At 32.9% G+C, this 25,581-nt stretch overlaps 2 protein-coding genes and 1 long non-coding RNA gene across 3 annotated transcripts in view; all 3 read left to right on the top strand.

The window, feature by feature from the left end:
* Nucleotides 1–2,426: 2,426 nt before the first annotated feature.
* Nucleotides 2,427–5,501, top strand: LOC136980346 (patched domain-containing protein 3-like). Its single transcript, XM_067276440.1, has 4 exons — nt 2,427–3,002; nt 3,285–3,739; nt 3,808–4,143; nt 4,201–5,501. Exons 1-4 carry the CDS (start codon nt 2,461–2,463, stop codon nt 5,484–5,486), a joined length of 2,619 nt encoding a protein of 872 aa, XP_067132541.1. The 5' UTR covers nt 2,427–2,460; the 3' UTR covers nt 5,487–5,501.
* Nucleotides 5,502–8,695: 3,194 nt separating this feature from the next.
* Nucleotides 8,696–9,312, top strand: LOC136979931 (uncharacterized). Its single transcript, XR_010881460.1, has 4 exons — nt 8,696–8,773; nt 8,848–8,982; nt 9,068–9,187; nt 9,258–9,312. It is a non-coding gene; the product is annotated as an uncharacterized lncRNA (long non-coding RNA).
* Nucleotides 9,313–15,180: 5,868 nt separating this feature from the next.
* Nucleotides 15,181–25,581, top strand: part of LOC136980216 (N-acetylneuraminate 9-O-acetyltransferase) — a 45,290-nt gene continuing 34,889 nt past the window's right edge. Inside the window, 1 exon segment of the mRNA XM_067276306.1 lies at nt 15,181–15,324. Within this exon segment, the coding sequence (XP_067132407.1) occupies nt 15,186–15,324 (139 nt within the window). The 5' untranslated portion in view covers nt 15,181–15,185.

The following is a 25,581-nucleotide window of genomic DNA, read 5'->3' as shown; positions in this document are numbered from 1 at the left end:
TCTGAGGCAGCGGATATATTTTTTATTAGCATCAATATGTTCAAAACTCGATAAGCAATTTCGTGTTTACTATTCTCGCAAAACAATAAAGCGATAAGCTTAGTGTTACTGCATTAAATAAAACAGTAAACATGGAATTTTCTACGAATAAAGTAATATGTCATACTGTAGTACATTGGAATAAATTTGCAATAAAAACTATAACATCCTTCTTCTGTAAAACACCTGTGTCCGTGAAACACGGGTTGAGAACCATTGCTTCATACAGTAAATATATTGTAAAAATGAATAAACTACGTTACGAAAATATAGTATTTTTACGCCGCCGGTGATTGAAGCAACGGACTAATGAAGACATTTTGTGTCACCAATATAGTTTTATGTCAAGTTATTTCTTTCATAAGTGTAAAAGTGATTGTCAGTAATTTACATACATTCAATTAGTTGCAAGCACTACAAAACTTTATCATAATTGGTTCGATCAAAATAATGTAACCATACTCGAATCATTTGGTGAAAGTTTCAATATTAAATTATTAATAAAACCAAGGTCTATATAAGAAGGTCGGGACACGCGTACTGGAGCCGCCATTTTGGAACTTTTTGAGTCGCATGTTTTAAACAAACTTGTACGAGCAGTCAGTTTTATACGACATTAATTTTACTGAAATTGCATAAATTAGTTTAGTCGTATTTAGTTTAGTTTAGTCGTATGTAGTTTAGTCAAAATGGCGGCTCCAGTACGCGTGTCCTGACCTTCTTATATAGACCTCGAATAAAACTGTTCTTCCCAAAAGAAATGGATAATGAACGAATATTATATTACCGGCTGTATTAATATATTGTATTAATAGTCGTTGCTAATATGCTAAATTAATGTACTCTATACTTTATCAATTGAATTTTATATTTCTTAAAAAAACACCAAAACTTATAATTAAAACTTATGTAATGAAATAATTCTCAATTAACATTGAATGAGTAAATACGAACACCTAAATTTAATTACGTGGTAATGATGTATTCAAAAGGAAAATATAAACTTAACTTTTAAGATAAATTACAAAATTAATAATTTGTGCTGTTATATTAATTGTTAATATTGTTTTATTATGATGTATTTATTGTATTTATTTTGTAATACATTCGATATCTCAGACATTACATTATATATTGCATTATCCACGCTATTATACTACTGTCGAGATTTTTAAGAGTTGCTACAATAAAATTTTGTGATAAACTTCTGGTTATTAATAACATAATTTTGCATAATTTGTTACGCACTTAGTTCATGGAGATTCAATCGACGTTTTAAGATATTCTATATTCACGGCCGGATGATCGAGGCTTTTAATTCGTCAGTCTATCGCTCTGGGGACCAGAAATCTAATTCGAAGCGGTCAAAAATCCCCGAGAATTGTGATTCCAGACCTTAGATAAATCGATAATCGATTATTGTGTTTTAATTTTAATTAAGAATGGTGTAAGATGACTCGCATTTTAGTTTTTGTTTTGCATAGTGGCACATTCTCAATGGAATGTAACAATGAATTATATAAAGCTGGTATCTCTTTTGCATGTTTTTTACATGAAAATTGCAATGCCTTACATAAAATATGTTCTATGCAGGGGTGCAAAATGCCTTTCGCAATCAAAATCTCTTAATTTATAAAGTTTGTCTTCTCTAAAAATCATTCGCCATACTTCGGTAATAATTCCACTTTAGGTCCTTTAAATAATCTTAGTCTTTGAACACGTGGCGTATCCGGCATTGCATCCAGTCACAAAACATCGTTAAATAGCACGTTTCGAACTAATTCACTAAGAAAGGCACTTCACCACTAACAAATAAAACAAGTATTGGTAGCCGAATACTTTTCGTCAGTAGTCATAAATCATAAATAAACGAAACAACTAGTTTTTAATGCATACGAATCTAATAGAACACGCCGTTACACGAGAAAATACCCAACTACGATTATTGCGCCCTCAAGTAGATAATTGTGAACAAATAAACATATTGGACTGTTTTGAAACACAGCTCCCTCGCCTTATCTTCTTACACCGTGGTTTTAAGTACCCAGTTGTACCGTCGATCGCATTCTCTCGTTGACGAGGTTACGTTTTCACTATCTGTAATGTTAATTCCAAGTTTTCTTCTTCCGACATTTTTTGAAATTAATTTATTAATATCTTTATTTTCCTAATATCATCTTAATATCATATTTCGGAAAATCATAAAAACTATCTTTCAAATGTCTTTATTTTGAATTACAAATACAATAAAATATTTTCAAAATCAGCAAAAGTAATTAGATGTAGTACAATTATATTTTAAAGAGGTAAAAGTTTTGCTAAAAGTGCGATGTTACATACTTGTTAGTTGAGAAATGGTTAATATTTGCTTTTCAGAATATTTTTTCAAAGTAAATTTTCGCTTATCTGCAGAAGCCCAAGATGGTTTGTACTTACGTGGACCGGGCGGTCTCCGGAGCATTCGGCAAAACCGGGAGTTTCGTCGGCAGACATCCTTGGTACTTTGTGTTGCTTCCCGTAGGATTATCCGTTCTACTGGCCACGGGTTTCCTCCGAATCAACGTGGTGATTGGTATCGAACATCTCTACGCTCCCGTCAACGGAAGAACCTTGGACGATAAACTCCTGGCCGGCCAGCTTTTTCCCATGAACGTCTCTTCTAATTTCGATTTGGGCAGAATGACGAGGACGGCGAAATTCCTCATCGTGTTGATCACCGCAAAAAATGGCGGCAACGTCCTGACGAAACCCATAATGGAGGAATGCGTCCTGTTGGATAAGGCCATTCGAGCTCTGTCCGTACAAGCGGATGGAAAAAACTTGACCTACGAAGACGTCTGCTCTATTAAGAGAGAGAAGTGCGTTAAAAACGATCCCGGAATATTGGCCGAAAGCATAGACGAGGTGCTTCGAGGAAAAAAGAAGATCAAATACCCACTTTACATCGACGAAAGAACGTACAGGTAAGTTCGCGACGTTTAACTCGAATTAAAAAAAATCAAAACTTTGATACGAAGTTTATCTGTTAGCAAATATAAGAACAAATTGCCAGTATATTCGTTCATAAATACAGTTGTTTAATGAATCGTTTTTTCGAGTAAAGAAAAAAATTACATAATACAGAAAAAGAATTAGGCCTATAGTAATTATACCAAACGAAAATACATTATATAATTTCTGTGTGTTTGTGCTCGTGTGTACGTGCATTGGTACGCATTTATATATAAACAATGTCTTTGGTGTAGTTTCGTTTTCTACGGCACCATATTGGGAGGCGTTCAATTAGATTTCGAAGACAACGTAAAATCGGCCGAGGCCTTTCGTTTCCTGTATTATTTGGACGACGGCGATGCCGAAAGAAACAGACTGTCGACGTTGTGGGACGCCAAAGCGGTCGAATATTTGGAAACTTATTCGGGTGAAAACATCGAGGTCAAGTGGTTTTCGAGATGGTCGTACAGCAGAGAACTGAAGAAAGTGACCAGATCCACCGCTAAGCTGTTGATCGCCATCTTGATCTCGGTCGTCGTTTTCAACTTTCTCGTATTTATGAACAAGCGATGGACTCGAAGCAAACCCTGGTTAAGTTTAGCCGCCGTCTTCTGCGTGTTGTCGTCCATTGCCGCAGCCTGGGGACTGTGCGTTTATTGTGGAGTGGAATTCACCAGCGTAGTCATCTTCGATTTTTTCTTGACGATGGGTAAGTTTTTCGCTTCTCGATTACTTAATAAAGAAAAATGGCTCCGTATAATAATAATCTTCCCGTAGGTCTCGGGATGAAAGACACGGCCGTATTAATATCGGCTTGGAGAAGAACCGAAGCCACCGAAACTGTGGATAAAAGACTGGGAAAAGCTTATTCCGAAGTATTCGTATCCGTTACTATGGTGTTTCTGATATCTTTAATTTGCTTCTTAGTAGGATTGGCAGCTCCGTTTCGGGCTGCGAAAATATTTTGTACTTACGCCTCCGTCACCAGCCTCTTCTTCTTCTTATACGAAGTTACGTTTTTGGGAGGATGCTTGGCTCTCAGCGGATATAGAGAGAGGAAGAAACTACATCCTCTGATTTGCCTGGCCGTTACGTCAAAAAAATCTAACAGAGGTAGGTTGTTGGTATTTGATCGGGTTTAAACGTAGTGTTTACGTGTTGTTTTTCCAGACGGAAGATGCTTTCGCTTCTGTTGCACAGAAGATGGAGAATGCGGAACACCCGAAGAAGATTTCTTTATTTCCTTTCGTGTATGGGAGAAATATATATATTTCGTACAAAAACCCTGGAGTAAAATTGTAGTTTTTCTCTTGTACGCTGCCTATTTAGGCGTTGCTATTTGGCAGTGCACGAAATTACGAGTGGCGTCGGGAATCACCGATCCTTTTCCCTCGGATTCTTATATTACGACTTACTACGAACGTCATTATAAATATTACACCGCTTATCCTCACAGAGTGCAAGTAATAATAGACACTCCGTTGAACTATTCGGATCCTATAACTCAGAATAAAATAGAAGAAGTCGTGCAAAGCTTCGAAAATTCTACTTATGCCACGGGCGCCGTGTCGTCCTGTTGGCTGAAGATCTTCTTAAGTATAGTAAATAATCCCCAAAAAAATTGGTTGTTCAGAGGTTACGACTTTTCTTTGGAGGAAGAATTTCTGTTTGTACTAAAAAACGTATTTTTCAAATTGCCCATGACTGCGGATATGGCCACGGATGTCGTTTTTAACGAAGAGGAGACTCGAATTTTGGCGAGTAGATGTTTTTTTCAGACCCATAATATCGATGATGCCGAAACCGAAAAAATGATGTTGGAAGATTTTTATAGGATCGCCGACAACTCTCCCATTCCCGTTCGATTTACCAGCATGCTATTTCGCATGTACGAACTGGCAACTATCGTACGCCAACTAGTGTTGTGGATGCTACCTATAAGTTTCTGTGTCGTTCTAGTAGTGTTTTCCCTCTTCATTCCTAACATTCCTTGCATATTATTAGGTTCTCTTTCCATCACGTCCATTCAGATAGGCGTTTTAGGTTTCTCTAACCTTTGGGGAGTTAAAATCAATTCTTTCTATTCGATAATATTTGTCATGTTAGTGGGATTGTTACCCAGTTATCTCTGCCATTTTTCATATGCTTTTTCTATCTCGGACAAAAATTCTAAGCACAGAATGATATTCGCTCTAAAATCTCGAGGAACAGCCATTATCCAAAATACTCTTGTTTTGATAATCTCACTGGCATTTTTATTGTTAGTCACAAATCAGGTGTCGATAACATTTTACAAAATGTTCTTTTTGGCAGTGGTTTTCGGTTACGTTCATGTTTTGGTAGTTCTTCCCCTTCTATATTCCTTCATTTTTGGATTTCGTGGTAATGGAAACAGATCTTTGTCGAATCTTTATCAGATGGACGAGATGGCTGCTAAAGATCTTCTTAAAACATGAAATGATTATTGCATAGCTATTATTATTACATTTAGTTTTTATATCTCTTAATTTATCATCAGATAATTCGATATTAATGCAATTTTTATTTTTAACATTAATTTTCATATTTAAATAGAAATTAATTATAGTAAAAAACGATAATTGCATATTGAAACCCGCAATGATTCTGGAACTCTCGATCTCTTCATAAGAGACCATTACTTTTGTCATTGCTTGGAGCTTTGAAACGATACTCAGAAAATTTTTACCTGTATTATCTATATTTATAAATGAGAATGTTTGTTTGTTTGTTCGCTATACACTACTAGGCTGTTCGACCAAATTCTTCGAAACTCAACATTTATGTCTTCTAATTTACATAACGTCGTAATCCCGCTCCAAAATATTGATTAGTTTTCTATATGTCAATTAATTTCTGCTTACATTATTTATGCCGTCTTTACGTGTAGCGCCATCTATTAGCAACAAATTTAAAAATAAATTTTAAAATGTTTACGAAAAAGAATGTGACCAACGTAGCAACACATCTCCAATATGTTATCGGAGACAAAATGTAAACAAATGTTCTAAAATCACTTGATGTAATCATTTCTAAAGCTTTAATAGCTGTTACGTATGAAAAGAAAATATGTACTGTACATAATCGCTTATTCGATTGTTGTAATAATAGTTTTCCGTAATCCGTATTCAGTTTTCCAGAAAGATTATGTTGTATTAGAACTCATCAGAAAGAATTAAGATGTGATTCGTATATACATCTAAGAGATAGAATCATCAATGATGTAGATGAAGGAGAGCTTGGTCAACTTTGCATTCTTCCATCAGATTTTGTAGGCAGCCCACGTTATATGCATGAGAAAACACAAGACGCAATGACATATGTTCGAACCTATGTCATTGAATATCATGAATAGCGATCAAACAAACATTCTAGCCTTTGTTCTTTCAACAAACATTGTTCTTTGATACGTGTTTTGTTTATTTCTCACATCGCACAATGGGGAAAGAGAGCTAAAATCCTGGCAAAATATCAAAAAGTATATATTAAACAGCCGGACTACGCCGTAGAGTGTTTACTTTTAACGGTGGAACCTATCATTGAGTCTCTTCAGAATGATTAACTGTACCAGCTATGCTTGATATCCAAATGGGGTTTTGATGGATCCTCATGCCCTAGTTCGTACAAGCAAGCATTCTACCATTCTGAAACAAGTAATTCGGCCATTTTTATTACGTGCCTACTACCGCTTCGCCTTATTTGTATGGCAAATACAAATAAGTCTACCGACGCATCCTTTGCTGAGAAAAATAGATGAACAAATAAAATATATTCAAAAAAACAACGTGGTTTTTCAAGAAAGGCAATTGAAAGTTAGTCATAATTTAATCTTTATCACGGTGGATGGTAAAGTACGCAATGCACTAAAACAATTTCGACGCAGAAATGTTAACTATGCGCAACTTCGAAGCAATTTAACAATGTCGAGGAATATAAATATTGAGAACTTAAGATCACGATTATCTGTCTTACACGGTTGGATTCTTATGTTTGAATACTTTTTGCGATTGGCTTATAAATTGTCACTGAAGAAATGGAAAATTCGTGGCAGCGATTAAAAAAAAACAACAACAAACTAGAATTCAGAACGAATTTAGAGAATAATGTGGTTTGATTGCCGACAGACCTAAATCTGGATTCGGTACAAATCATTTGGCTGTGTTGCCATTATTTGTTATAATGGCAACACAGCCAAACGATTTTTTCGGAATACAGAAATTTCTGCCGAAATTACAAAAGTAGACAGATTTGATTTAAAAATAATACATACTATAATTATAGTTGTGCCTAGTGAATACGAGATTGATATTGCAAAATTTCGAGCATTCGGATATAATACAGCGAGATAGTTCGTCGGAAAATATCATTGGCATTACATGCCACCTACATTACGCGAGTATTTCATACATACGAAATTATATATTCCGCACCGCTGCCATAGGACAAGTGACAGAAGAGGCTCGAGAAGCTGGCAATAAAAATTTTAAAATGTACAGTACAGGGAACACGACGAAAATTTCGTCGGGAGAAAACTAATACAGATATTTTTAACATCTTTTATCGAGTTTGGTAGAAGCGAAAATTTCTAAAGAATAGATGGCAAATTTTTCAAAAGGAAGCGGTAGACTTATTAAAATCTCCACCCCATACAAGTCTCTAGTCGTCGGAATATTCGTAATGATGATAGAGATAATTTTGAGGAAAGTGACGATAAAGATGATATATCCTCAAATCTTGATGGACATCAGGGTTTTTTTTTTACTTTTTACTTTAGTTTCAAATTGTAAAACTATAATGTCACTAGCAGAGGAATCCGGCGTTGTACGGGCAAAAAATAACAGCAAACACGAAGACTTTTAGATTATTTCGTACGTCTAATCCTTCTATTATATTATGTTACAGTATTAGATTTATATAACTACAAAGGTTATTTACGTAAGGGTTTATCGCACCAGCCAATTTAACACATTTTAAATATTTTTTAAATACCGAGTCATTTTATGGGGGTTGCAATGCGCTCAACTCTTAAAAATAATATTTACAAACTCATCTCTACCCTCGAAATTAGACTTTTTACTATTGTATAATAATTAAAGATATAAAAACAAATTTTTGAATAAAACCTCATAACACACAATTTTATTTATTTATTATGATTAATGATATAAAAGTTATTTTCTAAATACCGTAAAATCTTTTAACGGCTGAGAATGATACGCAACGCGTTGCTGGATTTTTTAAAGTCATTCTGCCATTCTGTGCCATAAGATTGATTTACTACGATTCTGCAATAAAACTTAATCATAAAATGTTAAGATAATATATTTGCATTTAGCCTTAATATCTATTTTAGTTTGCCTAATTAAATAAACATAAATTTAAAACAACGAGTTATTTTTAATATAATTTTAAATGCGTAGAGAAAGCGATAAACTTATAAATCGCAAATCTTATTTTTCTTAGATTTAACCACGCAAGTAAAAATAAATGGAAACGATAATAGAAATGAATCAGAAATTGAGAATAAAAGTGGATTTAATAGCGAAGATAATAAAATCGAATACGACGCTAACATTAAGGAATCGGATAATAAAGCGGTCGACGAAGATAATGTTCGTTTCGATAACGAAGAAGTATTAAAAGAAGGAGAAATCAAAGAGATTGAACGAGAAAATGAAAATCTCGAGTACGAATTAAGCGAAGAATCGTTGTTTGCTATAGACACGTAAAAAGACACTTCGATGCTTTATAAAGCTTTAATATAATCCAGATAATCGGACGGTTTAATTACTATTTCAGTGAAAAAATGGACGAAGATCTGCAGAGAATGCGCAAAATACTTATGCTAAGCATTGCCATCGCGGCGATTTGTGGAGGAACGAGCACTTTAATCGGCACTTCGACGAATATGGTTCTCGTTGATTATTTAAAATAGTAAGTTAACCGGACTCGTGTTTATCGTAATGCTACGTAATTGAGTTAAATGCGCGCGAATCGTTCAATTCTGTTTCGTTTTCAGCGAATTTCCGGATTCGAACGAAGTTAATTTTAGTTCGTGGATGTGTTATCACGTTCCGGTTGTTTTCCTACTCGTTTCACTTATATACCTATATCTGTCGAAATATGTCTTGAAATATAAGTAATCATTATTCCTTTTTCTATTTCGTATTTTCTTAAATTTAGAAATAAATAATCTTAAATTCTTGCAGACGAATTTCTAAAAATGAAGACGTAAGAAAAGTGATAATTGCCAAATATAAAGAATTAAGAAATTTTGACGATTTTCTTAATGTAAACCCATAGACCACGTGTTGACAGTCGACACGACATGGCGACGATGACTCGTGTGTCGCTACTCCGACATCTAGGTACTCTACTAATAACGAGTAAAATCGTCATTAGGTCCGACCCTACTGGAGATACACACGATCGCATTATCTCCCAACCTTTTCGAACTTTAACCACCAAAATTTAATCGAATCAATTCCCGTAATACACGAACTCTTCCTGCAAAATTCCTAAAATTTTCGACAATAAGCGCAAGAGTTATTAGGCTTCAAACAAGGTGAACAAAATCTTGCAACACACACACTAACGTCCGTACATGCAGAACCCCCCTCCCCTCGAACTTCTTCGCATTTCTCGTAATTTCGAAGTCCCAGAGTCCAAAAATGTAAAAATCTTGAAGGGTCATTCTTTGACCGATCGCCACCCTTTCTCGCTACTATATGTAACAGCCGAGAAAGTAAAAATACTTCTCCCTCTCTCGAATGATATATATTTTATTAAAATGTAAGACTCGCACGAGGAAATCCTCCCTTGTTCGTTCCACGTGCGAAACAACAAAAACGAAGATTTCTCTGTAAAATAATTAACTCTTTGTGGCTACCATTAATTAAGACAATGACAAAAAATATGTTTAGGAAAAAGTGAATGTTTATCTTTAACTTATGAATTTATGTAAATTTAAAACAGAATAAGTAAAAAGTTGCAATGGAGAATGTCGTTGCTAGAAGGAATTTACAAATTGTCTGCAATAATTTAATTCATTAATTATACATTAATATAATTGTGAAAAATTTGATTTATAAATTGCGAAAATATCAATATACCGATTGACGAAACAATAAACAACGACAATACAAATAATAAGAATGAAATATAACAATCGGGCGTCTTATTTGTTTGACTTCTTTTAATGCGGAGGGACGAAATACGCGTTTCTCCGGACTAAATGGGGGCGAAAACCCAAATCCTGCTAGCTTTACCTCCTCGTGGTGCCCCCGGGGTATCTCCTTTCTGCAGCACTGCGGACAGGCCGGCCGACTGGGACAAAAGTTCTAGTCTTGTCTGCAGTGGGCAGTTGGGAATACGCAAACGAGGCAGGGGGTATTTTTCCTCCTCGTCGTGTCTCCACCTTGTCGTGGTGGGGAGGCTTGGTGATCTGTGCTGCAGTGTCTCGATGGGATTTCTCGTCAGAGTGTTGCGACCGGATCCGACTAAGAGAGACACACGCCAATGCCGAGCAGGACGGCATGGTGCAGAGGTAGCTTTGTGACTTATCTTTGAGCACGCTTGACAAAAAATTCACGTGGCTGGTGTCAACCACTCTTTTATAGATGTTCAGTCTTTGGTCCTCGGAATCCTTCCAGAATATTCTAACTGTGTGTAAACAAGCATCAAGCATCTTTTAGAAGTCTGTAACAAATGCATAAACACACCTGTTTTTTTAAAATATTTTTAAATTTTAGGTTAAAAAGCTATAAAAATAACTTATATCTACAGATTTTAAATATAATTTAATACATTTTTATATTAAAATGATTACTAGTTTAAAAGTTATTTCATTTTTTTAATTTCGGACTGTAACAAAATTGTAATACACAGGCTTAAAAATGACTAAAAAGGTATAATAATTCAAGTTGCTCTTCTTATTATTAACAAGAGAGGACAATAATAGTTTTGAAATCAAATATGGTGGCAATTTAAACAGTGTGTAGTAATATTGGACCCTAGATTTACATTTATATGTTCTTTTCAATTCATTTCATTGACATAATCTATGTAGTTGAACTGTCCATATTCGTGTCATCTTATAGAAATTCTGCCATTTCTCTCCGGCCGAACCTATCTCCTGTTCTCATCGTGGCTTTGCAAAGTTCATCCACATAAATATAAAAGATCCTTTATAAGATCTTCCCTCTTACGAGTTTTGAACCTGCAAAGCGAGATTTGAACCCTAGTAATCGAAATTTCCAGTTCGCTCCGATTGTGAGGTTAGCCGATTTGGGTGGAAGAGGTCACGACGGTCGAGCGGTCAAAACAGTCGTGTGGGAGTGTTAAGACTCACCGAAGCAGGTTTCCATCGAAAACCGTTTATTAAACATAAAAATGATGCTTACAACTACTCTTAACAATGGGCGTAAGGCCTATCCAAAAACGCACCAGTCCATGAAAAAAGTTCAATTGTCCGGACGAACGTTCGAACTTCGGTGAAGCGATGCGGAGAACGTTGGCCCCGGGGCGCAACTTGAAGTGTCGATGGTCGAAGGCGAGGTGTACAGTACTTGGGCGCAAATTGTCCCGAGCAGAAGTCGAAGGCGATTCCGAAACGTCGACCAAGTTTTCTTGTTAAACCTTAGCACGAAGCCAGTAGCGAAGCTGTGGCCGTCGGCCATATATTATATATATATATATATATTAAAACATGTATATTTGTATATAGTCATAATTCTATTCTATTTCTGTAATTTCTTCTATCTTTTTCTGGAACTTTCTGAACGATCGTTATTGCCTTTGGGTAGGATTAGCCATTGCACGAAAAGGAAGCGAACAATAGGAGATAAGGTGACCGGGCGAAAAACGACTGAGTGAGTTGATCAGTTTTCGAAGGAGTTGGACAAATCCCGGGTGACTGTAGACTTCCATTCTTCCCTATTCTTCATTTTTCTGTCTGTATTCTCACTTCCTTAAGTTAGTTTTAAGGTAATTTTAAGATTTAATTAAGTAAGATTCACGTACGCGGTTAAGCTAAGAAAATTGTTACGCGATTATTTCGGCTGTAAAACTATATTCCCGACTTGTATGTAAACCCAATAAGACGCACCTCGAATATTGTAAAGTTTTACAACTCCAACTGTTCCAACTGTTCTTGTAAAGAACAGTTGGAATTCCTTAAAACCGAACCCGTTCGTCGTGAATGAAGAAAAGATTGTATAATATAGAAAGTTTTCGTTTGTACGTTTCCTTCGTGGACAACGTTACGTCACATAACGAACGATCACGAAGCACTCTGCAGCAAAGACTAAGAACTCGGATGCCCTTGAACGCGCGGCTTTTAAAAGTTTTGCATCTAAAGTCGCCTCTCCGTTGGTCTCTCCTTGTCACCTGGTGACAATTCGAAACCCGATGGAGGGCGCGGGAGAGGTCAACGTCGCCACTAAATACGACTCCTCTCCAGCCGCGTTTCCTCGACTTTAGTCTTTTCTATTGTTTTACATATTTTACCAAAAAAATATTTCCATTGTTCATTCGAGACATTCGGTTCCTCCTATTCGCGTCTGAAAAGGAGATCTTTAAATTCTCGATTTATATCCCACATTCGGCCCTCCCAGCGGACCCCCGTTCGGGTCTTCACGCGATTTTTTCCGATATATCGATATTAGATAATATCTTTATCGGCTTTGTGGGTTATCGATACATCGACATATCGATATTTACACAACTTTTCCCATCACTAGTATGTAACGCTTTTCATACGCATCGGCTATTCACAGAGCGAGAAGATCGCGCTCTGAAAGTCCAGCCAATGATAGAATGACACGTAATAAATCACGCGTAGAAGATCAACCAATGAGGTAGAATTCGGCTAGCCCAGTCGAACGGGTTCAACCCTTTACCCGTGAGGTGGGGTCGGGATGGCCCCAGAACTTTTGTTACAATTTGTGTAATTCAGAAAAGGAAGAAAAAGAAAAATATAGTAATAAAATAATTTTTACACTTTATTTAACACACTAGAAATATCAAGTGGAATTTTTAATAACCAATTAGGTTTCTAAAAAATCTTTAAACTTTTAGAGTACTAATAACACTACAAAAAGTGAGTTACTTAATTAAATATAAATCTACACCCTGTATGGCCTCCATTCCAATATATTTGGGATCTTAACATTACTAATAAGTTAATAAAAGAAGAAAAAAACGTTTTTACGCCACATATTTTATTTTAAACAATCAAAATAGTCAGCGTAATGCGTCAATTACTAGTAGTTCCAAACAAAATTTCATTGTCCAGATATTTTTTACCATTTACAATAATATTGAAATACGAATGCGAATCGTGCATTTTGGAGGGTCTTTGACCGCTTCGGTGGCATTCTTCGAGGCTTATGCGTTGGTTTCTCGATACCAGATTTACTGTTTGGCATTTTTTTCTGAAAAATAAATGAGACGTAATATTATAAGTTACCGAATAGACGATGTTTTAAGGTCGGGATGATTGTGCCTTTTAAGATATAAGAGAGTAAACTTTCAAAAGTAAATTTGTTGACTTTAATTAATTTTGAAAACTAGATTACATCTACCATTACATCTTACCTCATCCAATCCGTGAATTAATATCACGAATTTTTCCATTTGAAATATCTTTTGTTCTCAAGAAACTAAATACCGATATCAGAATTTTAGTAATAGACAACAAAAAGTTTTTGACTACAATGGCGTCACAAAATACTAAATATTTATTAAATTACCTGTGACAATGTTACCAGTTGTTTTGACCGTTTTCCGATGGATGCCACACGACGTATTTGTGACCGGAGGATCGGAGTCTCTTTGACCCCTCGTCAGGATGTGACACCACCGAGTCTTTCGGGACTCGGAAATCGCGACGGGGAGTTGTTACGTCACGCGAGCGGTCACGTCCGTTGTGGAGGTGGAGGAAGGAGAAACGAGGAAGTCACTCCGGATACTGGCTAAGAAACAAGAATAAATTTATTTAATAAAAATAACAGAAATTACATAGCTAACAATAACGTATTCCTAGATATACGGAGAGAGAGAGAGTTTACAAACGACCCGCGAGTTGATTAGGAGATGTTAGAGTTGGGTGTTAGAGTTCCTTGGGCAGCAGGGTATCCACGATCTTAGACGGTATATTCCACAGAGGCACACAATCCGCAGAATAAAACAGTCCACAGTATAAAATAATCCACACGGTAATATTTCCCGGTCTTCTAGGTAGGGTAACGCCTGGGCGTAGGTCGAAAGGTCGCGAAAATTTTTTTAGGGTTGGGTTCGCGGTGGGTGACCAGACGACGACTGCCTGGATTTGTCATCGTTCTCCCTTATTATTTTTCCTCTTGGGTTTTTTTCCACGAGGTCAGGATTTCGTTGTTAAGGGTCGGGTGTCCAATACGTGAATTACTTCTAAAAGTTCCGGGTGACAGACGACTAACTAGATGGATCATCCTCAACGAGGAAGCAAGTTCGTGGTAAATAATTTTTATAATTTTCAACAGATCTTTTGATAAAATGGTGGAGGTGAAACAATCGAAAAATTTGATTGAACACCTTCGTCCATTCGTCCGTCACATATTAATCACGAAAATGTTCTATTGTACAACAATTTTTCCTATATCTCTTGTATCAATACTTTCGGTTAAAATTCTTTTATTTTCAAATAAATAATATAATTATTAAAACTAAATATAAATGTAAAGAATTTTCTCAACCAAAGATTTAAACGTATTGTTAATCATTTTATAATTGGAAATATTTAAGGTGGCAGCCTACCGCTCTGGGGGACCCGGGATCGAATCCGGACGGGTCGAAAAATCCCCAGGAATTTTTCGGAGGGTGATCCGACCGGATATGTCGGCTTCCGTACCTCATCACCCGGCGGGCCTGGCCGAACCCATAATGGGCTTGCTATAAGAGGGTCTCTTAGTGCCCACAGGGCGGAAAGAGTTTTAAAAAAACCGCCTAATATTTAAACAAATTATTATTATTATTTTTCTCGGCCAGTCGCTCTCCATTGAATCTAAATGCGTTTTAACTGTATCACGTGATTCTTGCGTCATACGAATAGGCTTCATTAAAAACTAGAAGGCGCTATTTCAATGAATATGAAATCCAATATGGCGGAAGAAGTGAAGTGCGGTGGAGGGGGATCTGTTGAATTCACTCGACATGTTAATGCTAATAATGCCAAATTATTAGCTTTCATGACATTAACTGGTTTTATAGTTTATCACGGTATCATCCATTTAACTTACGGTGAGTGAAACGTCACGTATAAAAATAAAAGTTCAAATTTTAATTCATAGACCACTGTTAAGTTCGAGTGTAGTTTTTCTATCTAATTCCTACATAAATTAATATCAATTCAGTTATAATAGAAGTTACAAGGTTTTACATTTTGACATGTAATAATAAATAAGATTCGCAGCTAAATTATGGCTGATTAATTGATAGAATTGCCAGATTTCTGATATGTTTTTATTCTTTGTTGTCTTTTTAATATTTAATTTATTATTATTATATTACATGAAAGATTCAAAGATTTGACGCACGAGGGCGTGGTTATTCATAAAATTAGTAAAATAATTTGCAAGTAGGAGGCAAATTACTCTTCATTAATTAGTGGATGGTCTTACTAAATATGGGAGATTTAAATCATTTTAGTTTGTTTTATTAAAAATTATTGAGTTCTGCTAAAAAATAGGATTTGAATAATGCTAAAATGTTGTGTGAATGATCTAAGCAATAAACAACAAAATGTTGACACTAAATTATTAAAATTATTGTTTTGGGAAGTTGTCGTGCGATTAAGTTTGAAAATTTCCTATAAATATAGTTAAACTTTCGTTTTTGCAGGATATTTTACAAATTTCTATCGGGCTTGCAACGTGCAAACTGATTAAATAATTTAATCGCTACAGAAACACGAAATGAAGTTGGAATTGGTGAATAAATATTTTGAATGAATATTATATGTTATTTAGTAAATTGTTATTACATAAAATTAAAATTTGTTTTGTCTTTCTAAAATCTAAAATTTCTAAGAACTACTAGCAACTATTTATCAGTAAAGCATGTTTTGTAAAGTTGTAAGAGAAGAATTTATTTATATTAATATATTTTACAATAAAATAATTTATTTATACAAAAGTAAAAAGTGAAGTTTGACGATTAATTTATTAAAAACTATCTTGAAAGATTACACCTCAAATAATAATTCTTGGTTTTGCTTATAATTTGCATAATAAAAATATCTTAAGCTAAAATTAATTGTACAGTATATATAAGGTGATTGTAATTAAAGTATGGTAACTTTTTTCAATACTACCAGAGTGATTCTTTACAAACTTCCATCAACATATTTAGCAGTCCAAACGGTAAGTATCTCCTGCATTGCTAAGGTCTCTGTGTAGAATGAATGTCTTATATAAATAAAACGTTTGTTGCTTTCAGTGCCAAAAGTCTGTATTGATGAGTTTTGGTACTCATTTTGGTACTTATGGGTTAAGAGGACGGAAATTGCGATCAAAATGCATTTTTGAATGAAAGTATCTAAATAACAATAGACTAGTAAATTTAACTCTAAAAAGAAGAAAAATTACTGTTTAAGTTGTAAAAATGAAAAAACAGCGAGAAGGATGATTATTGATATCACGTCTCTGATTCCAGCAAACAAGAAACAGTGGGGAGACATGTTCTAACCTAACCTATTCTAATAATTTGGTTGATAATAATTATGGTAATTTATTAGAATAGGTTAGGTTAGAACGTGCATCCCCACTGTTTCTTCTGTTTGCTGAAATCAGAGATGAGCTGCCATTTTGGCATCATAGGTAACATCAACCATTATCTGTAATTGTAAGAAGTAAGCAGTTTTTGAAATTTGTTAAATATTCAAACTAACTCTTTTGTAAATTGTTAATTTATTGTTTGATTTAACAATTGTTTTAAATTGGAAAATAAAGACTTGTATTATTTGGAAAAATTACAATTTTTGACTGGCGTCCTCTTAACCCATAAGTACCCTAATTTTCTTATGGAAATGTCACTATAACAGATTCTGTTGAATTTTGACCTCTAAATATTTCCCTAGACAGCATTGGATAAAGGATACTTTAATTACGATGGCTGTTTTAGATGATTGAAAACTAACATTTTCAATTGTAAACAGCCATCAGGCTTATTTTAATAAATTTGAAGTGTGTCGTAAATAGAACAAATTTTTTAAACAAAAAGAACATTGGTTGCAATGTCATACCTATCAAACATTGAAAAAATTCAGCAAAATCAATGTATCCACATATATAATACTTCAAAAATGTTGTCCATGCTTATGTAGAGGATGGAGGAATTTCAGTTAAGACATTTCATGTATTTCCAAGCGAGATCAGTGGCATAGCTAGGATTCTCCGGGCCCGGTGCGGAACCAAATTTGTAGGCCCCCGAAAAAATTTTTTGGCAGGGGTGTCCTTTTTCCGTAATGATAATCGGGAACGTCCAAACGAAAACAAGTAATTTTTTCTATAAATTTTGGCTTTTGAATTTATTTATTCTGTTAAAAACATTGCATTTAGATGTTCACTTTCTTTCGTTCGATGAATGATGCATTAGGTATTTTTTGTTTTGTTTACGTAAACGGATTAAAATATTTTTGTGTAGTGGTTTATATAGTGTGTAACTAGATTACAGTTGAGTTGCTGGTTTTCTTGTTTAATAGGGACCCCAGCTCGAGCATCCAAATGCTAAATTTTGCTTTGTTCTGATTGCCGTGAAAAATTTTTCGGGTCTTTTTTTCGTGATTTTGGGGCCCACAGGGGCCCGGTGCAGACCGCACCTACCACACCCCCTTAGCTACGCCATCGAGTGAGATGGATTCTATGTCCTTGTAATTATTGATTGTTAATCTTCTGGTTGCCTTCTATATTTTCGATTTTTCAAGACATTTAAGACAGATAAACTTTCATATTGGTTGTAAGATTATAGCTTTGTTTAGATTGATTCAAAACATCATTCTCCATTCCAAAGGCTGCTGGGGCAGTGGTATCTAGTCTCTTTCTTAAGGAAGTGCATGTTCCATAAGTTGAAAGTCAAGGGAGTGAGTAGTGGCTCCAATGTATTCTCATTTTTTGTGGAATCTAATACATCTCTGGGAGATATTTTAAGGAAGCTATAAACAGTGAAGTTTCTTCTATAAGCAATGCTATTATATATAGTTTAAGATAGTTGAAAACATTAGTTTCTCTAATAAACTGTATAGTTTGCTGTTTTTTGTATTGATGTATTAATTTTTTCTAGAAATAATTCTTTAATGAAGAAAACATATTTTCTAACTATTCGGGGAGTTGAAAACGAAATAATAATAGTTCTATTAGTTCTAACTAATTATTTGTAATTATGTTTGTAAATAAGAATCCTTTTTTTTATAATTAAAAAGTATTTATTTTAATAGATTCTACACTAATGGTGATGTAATGTAGTTTAATAATGTTTGATTCTTTTAATTGAATATATAATGTAATTAAAACCCAAATTACACTAAAACTTAAATATAGTTTTTAAACCACCATTTTTAATAGTATCAATAAGATGCTAACCTAACCATCTACATCAAATTCTCTAGCCTGATTGATGTTATAATTTGGTTTGTAGACTTTTAACTGAACTCTGGTACAAGATGCATATAATGAATTATTATATCACATAGATTTAACAAGTTTGATATAGAATTTTGTTAGAATTTTTTAATTGAAATATATTTAACAAACAAAAAAAAATTCATTACATTGTTCAGAATCATATTCATCCAATTTCTTAATTAGTTGAAAAATTCTTTGAGCTTTCATGTAATGTGCTGTGTATCTTAATTTTCTATAAACAGATTAATATTCTCATGTTTCAGGCAAATTCACTCATTTTCATGTATGGTTCGTCTTTAAGTAAAAATAAATTAATTTTGAAATAAAGCATACCAACATAAATGAAATGATGTGATAATATTATTCAATTATTATTGATTCATATAATTTTAATGAATCAATACTATTAATAACTGATAATTATTTTAATATGCTAACTTGTAGTGAATATTTTAATAATATAAATTATCTGAAATTATGAAAGATTGACAGAATTTAATTTGATTTATATGTAACATTATGAATTTAATATAATGTATACGTATAGTGTTACAAAAATGTTGGCTTTATATTAATTAATGAATTCAGTTTACCTATTATAACTTTTTAAAAAATCAAAATTATATTTTATATAGTGATAAAACACCTATATTGCATATATTGCATTCAAATGTTCTGTTTAATTATTATTGATTATACTTAAAAATTTATTGCTTCAATTTGAAAATGTTTATTTTTTTAATATATATATATTTTAAACATTATATAAAAATGTTCTTCAAAGTGGATGAACTTTTATGATTTACAAGTTATAAAAAGTTTTTAAAAATAATGGTTTATATTTTCGTCTGACCATCAACATCAAAAGACTCAACATCAACAGCATTGGAACATTTATTCAAACTTCATTACATGCACATAAGCACTTATAGATGAATGGAAATGTGATAAATCCTTTGACTGATGCCTGTTACAAAAAGTAGCAAATTAGTCATCAAAAATTTTCTAAAAAGCTTCCATAAATGTTTGGCTTAATGCATGAAAAAAATAGATATTTGTGTTATAGAAAGGATTTTAATGCCGTCTGACAGTGTGTGTATCTAGTATTAAATAATAGATGTTTTTGAGCATAGTTACACATCCAGTTCAATAATTTTAAAATTGTTATAAAAAATCTAAAATGCCCGAAGAAAATACTCTAAAAAGGGGATAGACTTGATAATTACATTTTTAAAACATGCTAGTTTGAATAAGTGTTTCTCTGCTGTTGTGGGTCTTTTGGTAAAATGAAAACATATGAAATCTTTATTTTATTAATTTAATAAAATGTTTTTAATATTTCTTGATACACAGAGTATACAGTAAAGTCCTGTCACTCAAGTAACTTTTAAATGAAGATATTTAGAGCTATGGAAGTGAGGTATTGGTAAAGTAACCATCCCATATTTGAAAAATTTGAAGTTATCATTTCTATCTCAAACTATAAGATATGGAAAAAAGTAAATGAGAAAGTTGCAGAGTATTATCAAATTAGCAGGAAATGATATTTTACAGAAGTGGATAATACAAATAAAAGGCTGAAATTTTTTATACAATGTCATTATTTGTATATGAGCAATACACAAATATGTTAAAAGATGGCTGCGATGTGACACTGCTCCTGCAGATAAAGGTCAGGTGTGGCAAGATGCAAGCAATTAATGATAATCCATTAGTTGTTTGAAGAGTATTGTGTCAACAAAAGACTACAACAAGCTATAAAATGAAGAGTAGTGTGAGATGGTACTGCTATACAAGCAGTTAATACAGATGAAATGCTAAGGACACTGCATGACAGTATGCCTTATGAATTCCTACTGCTCCACATCCAACTGGATCATTTGTGAAGTTTGACAGCTAAGTGAGACTGGCAGAAAAGCAGCTGACCCAGTGGCATAGGTATGCTTGTGCAACCTAGTTTTTTTATTTGCCCTATATTTCTTAAAATGTTGTTTCTTACTAATTTGATGATGATCCGCAACTTTTTCACTTTTTTTAGCATATCTCAAAGTTTGAGATAGTAATGTTAAATTCTAAATTGTGCCACGAGAAGCATTGCCATTGGTTTCATCTGGTTGCATGGTTACTATAACAATATCTCACTTTCTTAGTTGTAGATATCTTTGTTCAAAAGTTATTTGGATGATTAGGACTTTATCTTCTTTATCTTCCACCCTATATAATAATTCACACACAATTAAGATGTTTTGTTGTTATAATGAATGGAATTAACTATTAACACCTAATATATATTTATAATTTAGAATAAATATTAATTATATAAAATGGTGATTTAATTGATTGTGTAAACATTAAATTTCTCATTTTTTTTGCTTTTTAGTTTTATTTGGAATACAAAGCATATATTTAGGAGAAATCATTTTTAAATATAAGAAACACAAAAGTTGAAATTATTTTATTTTTCTTATTTGAAAAATAAAATAAATTTATATGAATAGTAAATACAGGTATCTCTTACAACACAACTTATGGTTTTGCTCTAACATGGTTTTGGAAATCCTCCATACAAAATTTCACAATTTTTGTGTCAATTTTGTTATTCAATATTTTTTAAATTTAAGTAAGCATGTGTGTTGTCTCAAATTTGCCCATGAATTTTAGAATATTGAAATTTTCAAATTATTTTATGCTTTTCATCAGGTTTACTTATGAAAACTGATATGACAAGGAAGAAAAAATTGCACTAACTTTCCTATCAACCAGGTGTTGTTGCTTTCAGACTTTAGCCCTTAAGACTGTCACTGTGTTTTCTTTTTATAGATTAATCTTTGCATTTGGTACAGTTTATTTAAACATTTTTAGTTAAGTGTTGTTAAACTTTTTTAACTGTAGGTATTATTTACCTACGAATGATTACTTCATTTGTAAAATGATGAACAAAGTATAGCGATACACATATACATATACAGAAAAGCTAAAAAATTCTTGAATTTGATAGCAATGCTACTTTTTTCTGCTTAGAGACAGTACTTTTCTGATTACATATTTTACAGACATGACTTGAGTCCTTCTGAATAATTCCTGTTATGACACTTTTGTAATTTTTGCTACTTTATTCCTACTTTTGATCCTTCAGACAGATTTTTGTTGAATTTTTTTTTTTATACAAAACTTGTAAATTTTTTATTCTAAATATATTCTTATAACAAAAAAGATTCATTAGACTAGATTTATTTAATTCATTAGGTAACAAAACCTCTGGAAGAGAGCTACATTTATCAATAAATATATCTATCTTTCAGAGGTTTGCGTTAATTGTTTATTAATTAAAATAAATGTAAAAAATTATTTATAAATAATCCATGATTATAGATAACTCTCATCAAAATATTTGACAATCATTTTTTTTATAAATAAAGTATGTAACTTGTATATGCAACTAGTTGGCAAGTCATGTGTAAACATCATACAAAAAAGAGTTTCTGACTCCTCTCTAAGAGGTATACCCAAATCCCTTCTCAATAAATTGAAAGCTTTACAACTAAAATTAACAAAAAGGATTAATGTCACAGTTTACTGATTTACAGCCCTAATTTCATTACCCTCCTCAGTGCGAAGTTGTCATTGTGTGGATATCTCCTAGATACAGAGAATTTTAAAGTATGAAGAAAAAGTATTTTGTTTACTTCTGTATAGGAATTTTAAACACTAGAAAAATTTTTTGAATAAATCAGTGCTTTTTTGTTTTGATAGACAATTGGGTTTTGATATTAAATTAATTTATTAATATCACTTATTGTTTAATATAACTAAAATGTCCAAGAACTTTAATGTCAGAATGCTTGTAACAGTGATATGGCTATTATAAATTCATATTATGGTTTTCTTATTAATATCATTAAAAGTTTAGAAGTTTATGGGCTGACACTTATTGAATAATTGCACTTATCATAACAGTTGGTTTTGACAAGAATGTTGTCATAAATTTCTGAAACAAAGATAAAGCTATTATTTGAAAAATTTTAAAGTTTATTAGAAAAATTATTGGATATAAAGCTGCACTACAATATTAATGTAGTACTGTGTGATGTAAAGTAATATGGTAAAACTTTTCTAACTCGAAGCCCAAGGGGCAGGAAAATACTTTGAGTTACAGACGATTCGAGTCAGAGAACAACATAATAAAAAATGCTGATTCTGAATAGGTTCGTACTTTTACCTCTTTGGCATTATATAAAGAATCTTTGGTAGGTTTTTGTTTTAAACAGCCCATTTAATGCCTTTCAGCAAAATGTTCAATGTAACTAATGGAATTAAAGTTTTGCAGGTACATCTTGTTGAGATAGGACGAGAGGACCTCTTACTTTGGACTGGAATGTTATCTGAAAATTGGTGTTGGAGAGTAGATACAACTCTCTGAAATTTCATGGAAATCTAATAATTAGGATCACTTTGGATTAAAATATATATTAAAATTTGTGTTGGGGAAGTTGAAAGTAACATAAATCTGTGTTGGAGGACCGTGAAAAACATTGACTTGGAGATAATTTGAATTAAGAAATTCGAGTTGGAGATGTCAAATCCCTATGCCATTCCATTGAGACCTACCAAGTGCTTCGTTTTCTTCAAGTTACAGATGTTTGAGTTAGAGAAGTTTTACTGTATAGATTTAAACATTGTTGATGTACAGTAGAGCATCAATTATCCGACCCCCAATTAACCGACCACGTTCTAGTCGGCAAATTCAAATGTCTGCTAGTGATGTGGCGCTACAATATTTGGTTATGTCTTGGCTACTTTAATATTATTTTTGTTAAATTTTTGCATATTTTAGCTGGCAGCACTGGCTCAACCATGAAAGGGAGGCTAGTATTTAAACCAGACCTAATACACTATACTAATAATGTATTTTTTCATACTTCTCGGTTATCCGACGAACCCCAGTCCCCAATTAAGTCGGATAATCGATGCTCTACTGTATTTAAATATCTACTGTAGACTCTGACAACAGTTATGTGGAGGGATCATTTTCATCATGTGGTCCACATTAGTATTTTGTGTAACTTGCATCACACAAAATATTTCAAAAAATGTATAAAATAATATAAAAATTTAAAATATCAACATAGAGTGATCTGCAGTCGTACTAAATACCAAGAGCCTGCTTCACATGTGTCCGTCAGTTTAACCTGACTTCACTCAACGTTTTGTGTAGTGCTATAAAGTTTTTAAAATGTTTTCTATCGTTGCATTTAGTTTTTTGGTTTCTTTGCAAATTATATATTATTAATGAAATATGAATTTTTTACAGTGTCTTTTTCAGTAAATGCAGAAAAATGTACCAATTTAACTTCAATTGGAGATAATAGACTTGCAAAGTAATTTTGATTTGAAAGATATGTTTGGAGGAGAAAAATCAATAGATTTTTTACGAAACTTATATTTAAAAAAATTAATTTTCCAACTTAAGGAAGTATGCAGCAAAAATTCTATCATTATTTTCTACAATCTATGTATGTGAATAGTTTTTCTTGCAGTGAATTTGGTAAAAACTAAAGTGACTAATATTCAGTCAAATATTTCAGATATATTAAGTTTGCATCAGTTCTAGAAATCACATTAAGTATACCTATGTTAATTTATAATCATATGAATAAATAATTGTGATTTACTTGCATTGTTTTCTTCTCTCTCGTGAGTAGCCTGTGTCAGTTCAAAAGTTTTAAATTTGGCCCTTACGTAGAAAAAGATTGCCCTTCCCCGATTTTCATTATTCATAAATATTGTAAATGAAAAATATAGATTTACTGAAAAAATGCATAGATGTATGTAATGATTCACTATAATAGTACTTTAAATGTGAATTAAAATAGTAGCATAAAGTAAATTATAATAAAAAGTATGTGGTAGGTGCCAAAAGTTTCCAGCCTAATTATATTTAAGACATGATAGGAATAAAATAATGATAATATCAGATAGTACCATCTGTATGTGGACTAATGAAACAGTTTTCCTGCTGATTTGAATAAGTTGCTTGGAAACATTAATTTTAGACTTGTTGCATTAATTAGTGCTCTTGCAGTACAATGTGCCAGTGCACAAGGTTGCTGTAAAGGTTTGAGGAGTTTGACTATCTAACCTACAGTCCAGACCTGGCTCCTAGTGATTAGTTATCTGTTTCCAAAACTCAAAAAAGTGATGGAGTTTCGGGAAGCAGTTTTTGAGCATTTTGCATACAAAACTGTGGACTATTTTTTCATGAGTATTGAAATTCAAATTCCAAGATGTAATAAGTGTGTTGAACTACAAGGAGATTATATTGAAAAATGACATCATTTATAACATATACCTATAACATTAAAACATAGGTGCCAAAAGTTTCTGGCCTAACTATCTTGTTTATGTATGGTGTTAATACAGGGTGCTTGAAAAAACATTTAACAGTAATGTGGAAGTGTTATGTTGTGTGTATAGGGTCAAGTTGTCCTCTGCATATTTCTCTATCATGTGCAAGGACTCGTGGAGTTCTCAAAAACCTATGGCCCTACTATCTTTGTTTGCAGTGACTGTGCATCTTCTCCATATAAGTGTTAGCATTTTGAAGCATACAGTACTATAGAATACTATTTACAGTCTGTTACAAAAGTATAGGAACACCATAAATTTTGTTTTTTCAAAATTTATTTTGAAATTATTATTGGAAATATTATTATGTATTTTTATTATTATTTTAATTATTTTATCAGGGAGTTTTACATTTCATAAAGCAGCATAAATTATTTTTTTACAATTATTCATTTTTGATGCGTTACAAAAGTATTGGTACATCACTTAAAAGTCTCTTAAAAATTAATTTATCATAGTAATAATTAAAAAT

Source organism: Centruroides vittatus, unplaced genomic scaffold (assembly GCF_030686945.1).
Source record: "Centruroides vittatus isolate TY-2023 unplaced genomic scaffold, ASM3068694v2 contig_1159, whole genome shotgun sequence".
NCBI classification, from domain to species: domain Eukaryota; kingdom Metazoa; phylum Arthropoda; class Arachnida; order Scorpiones; family Buthidae; genus Centruroides; species Centruroides vittatus.
Note: the sequence above shows the minus strand (reverse complement) of the source record. Positions and strands in the feature narration are given on the sequence as shown.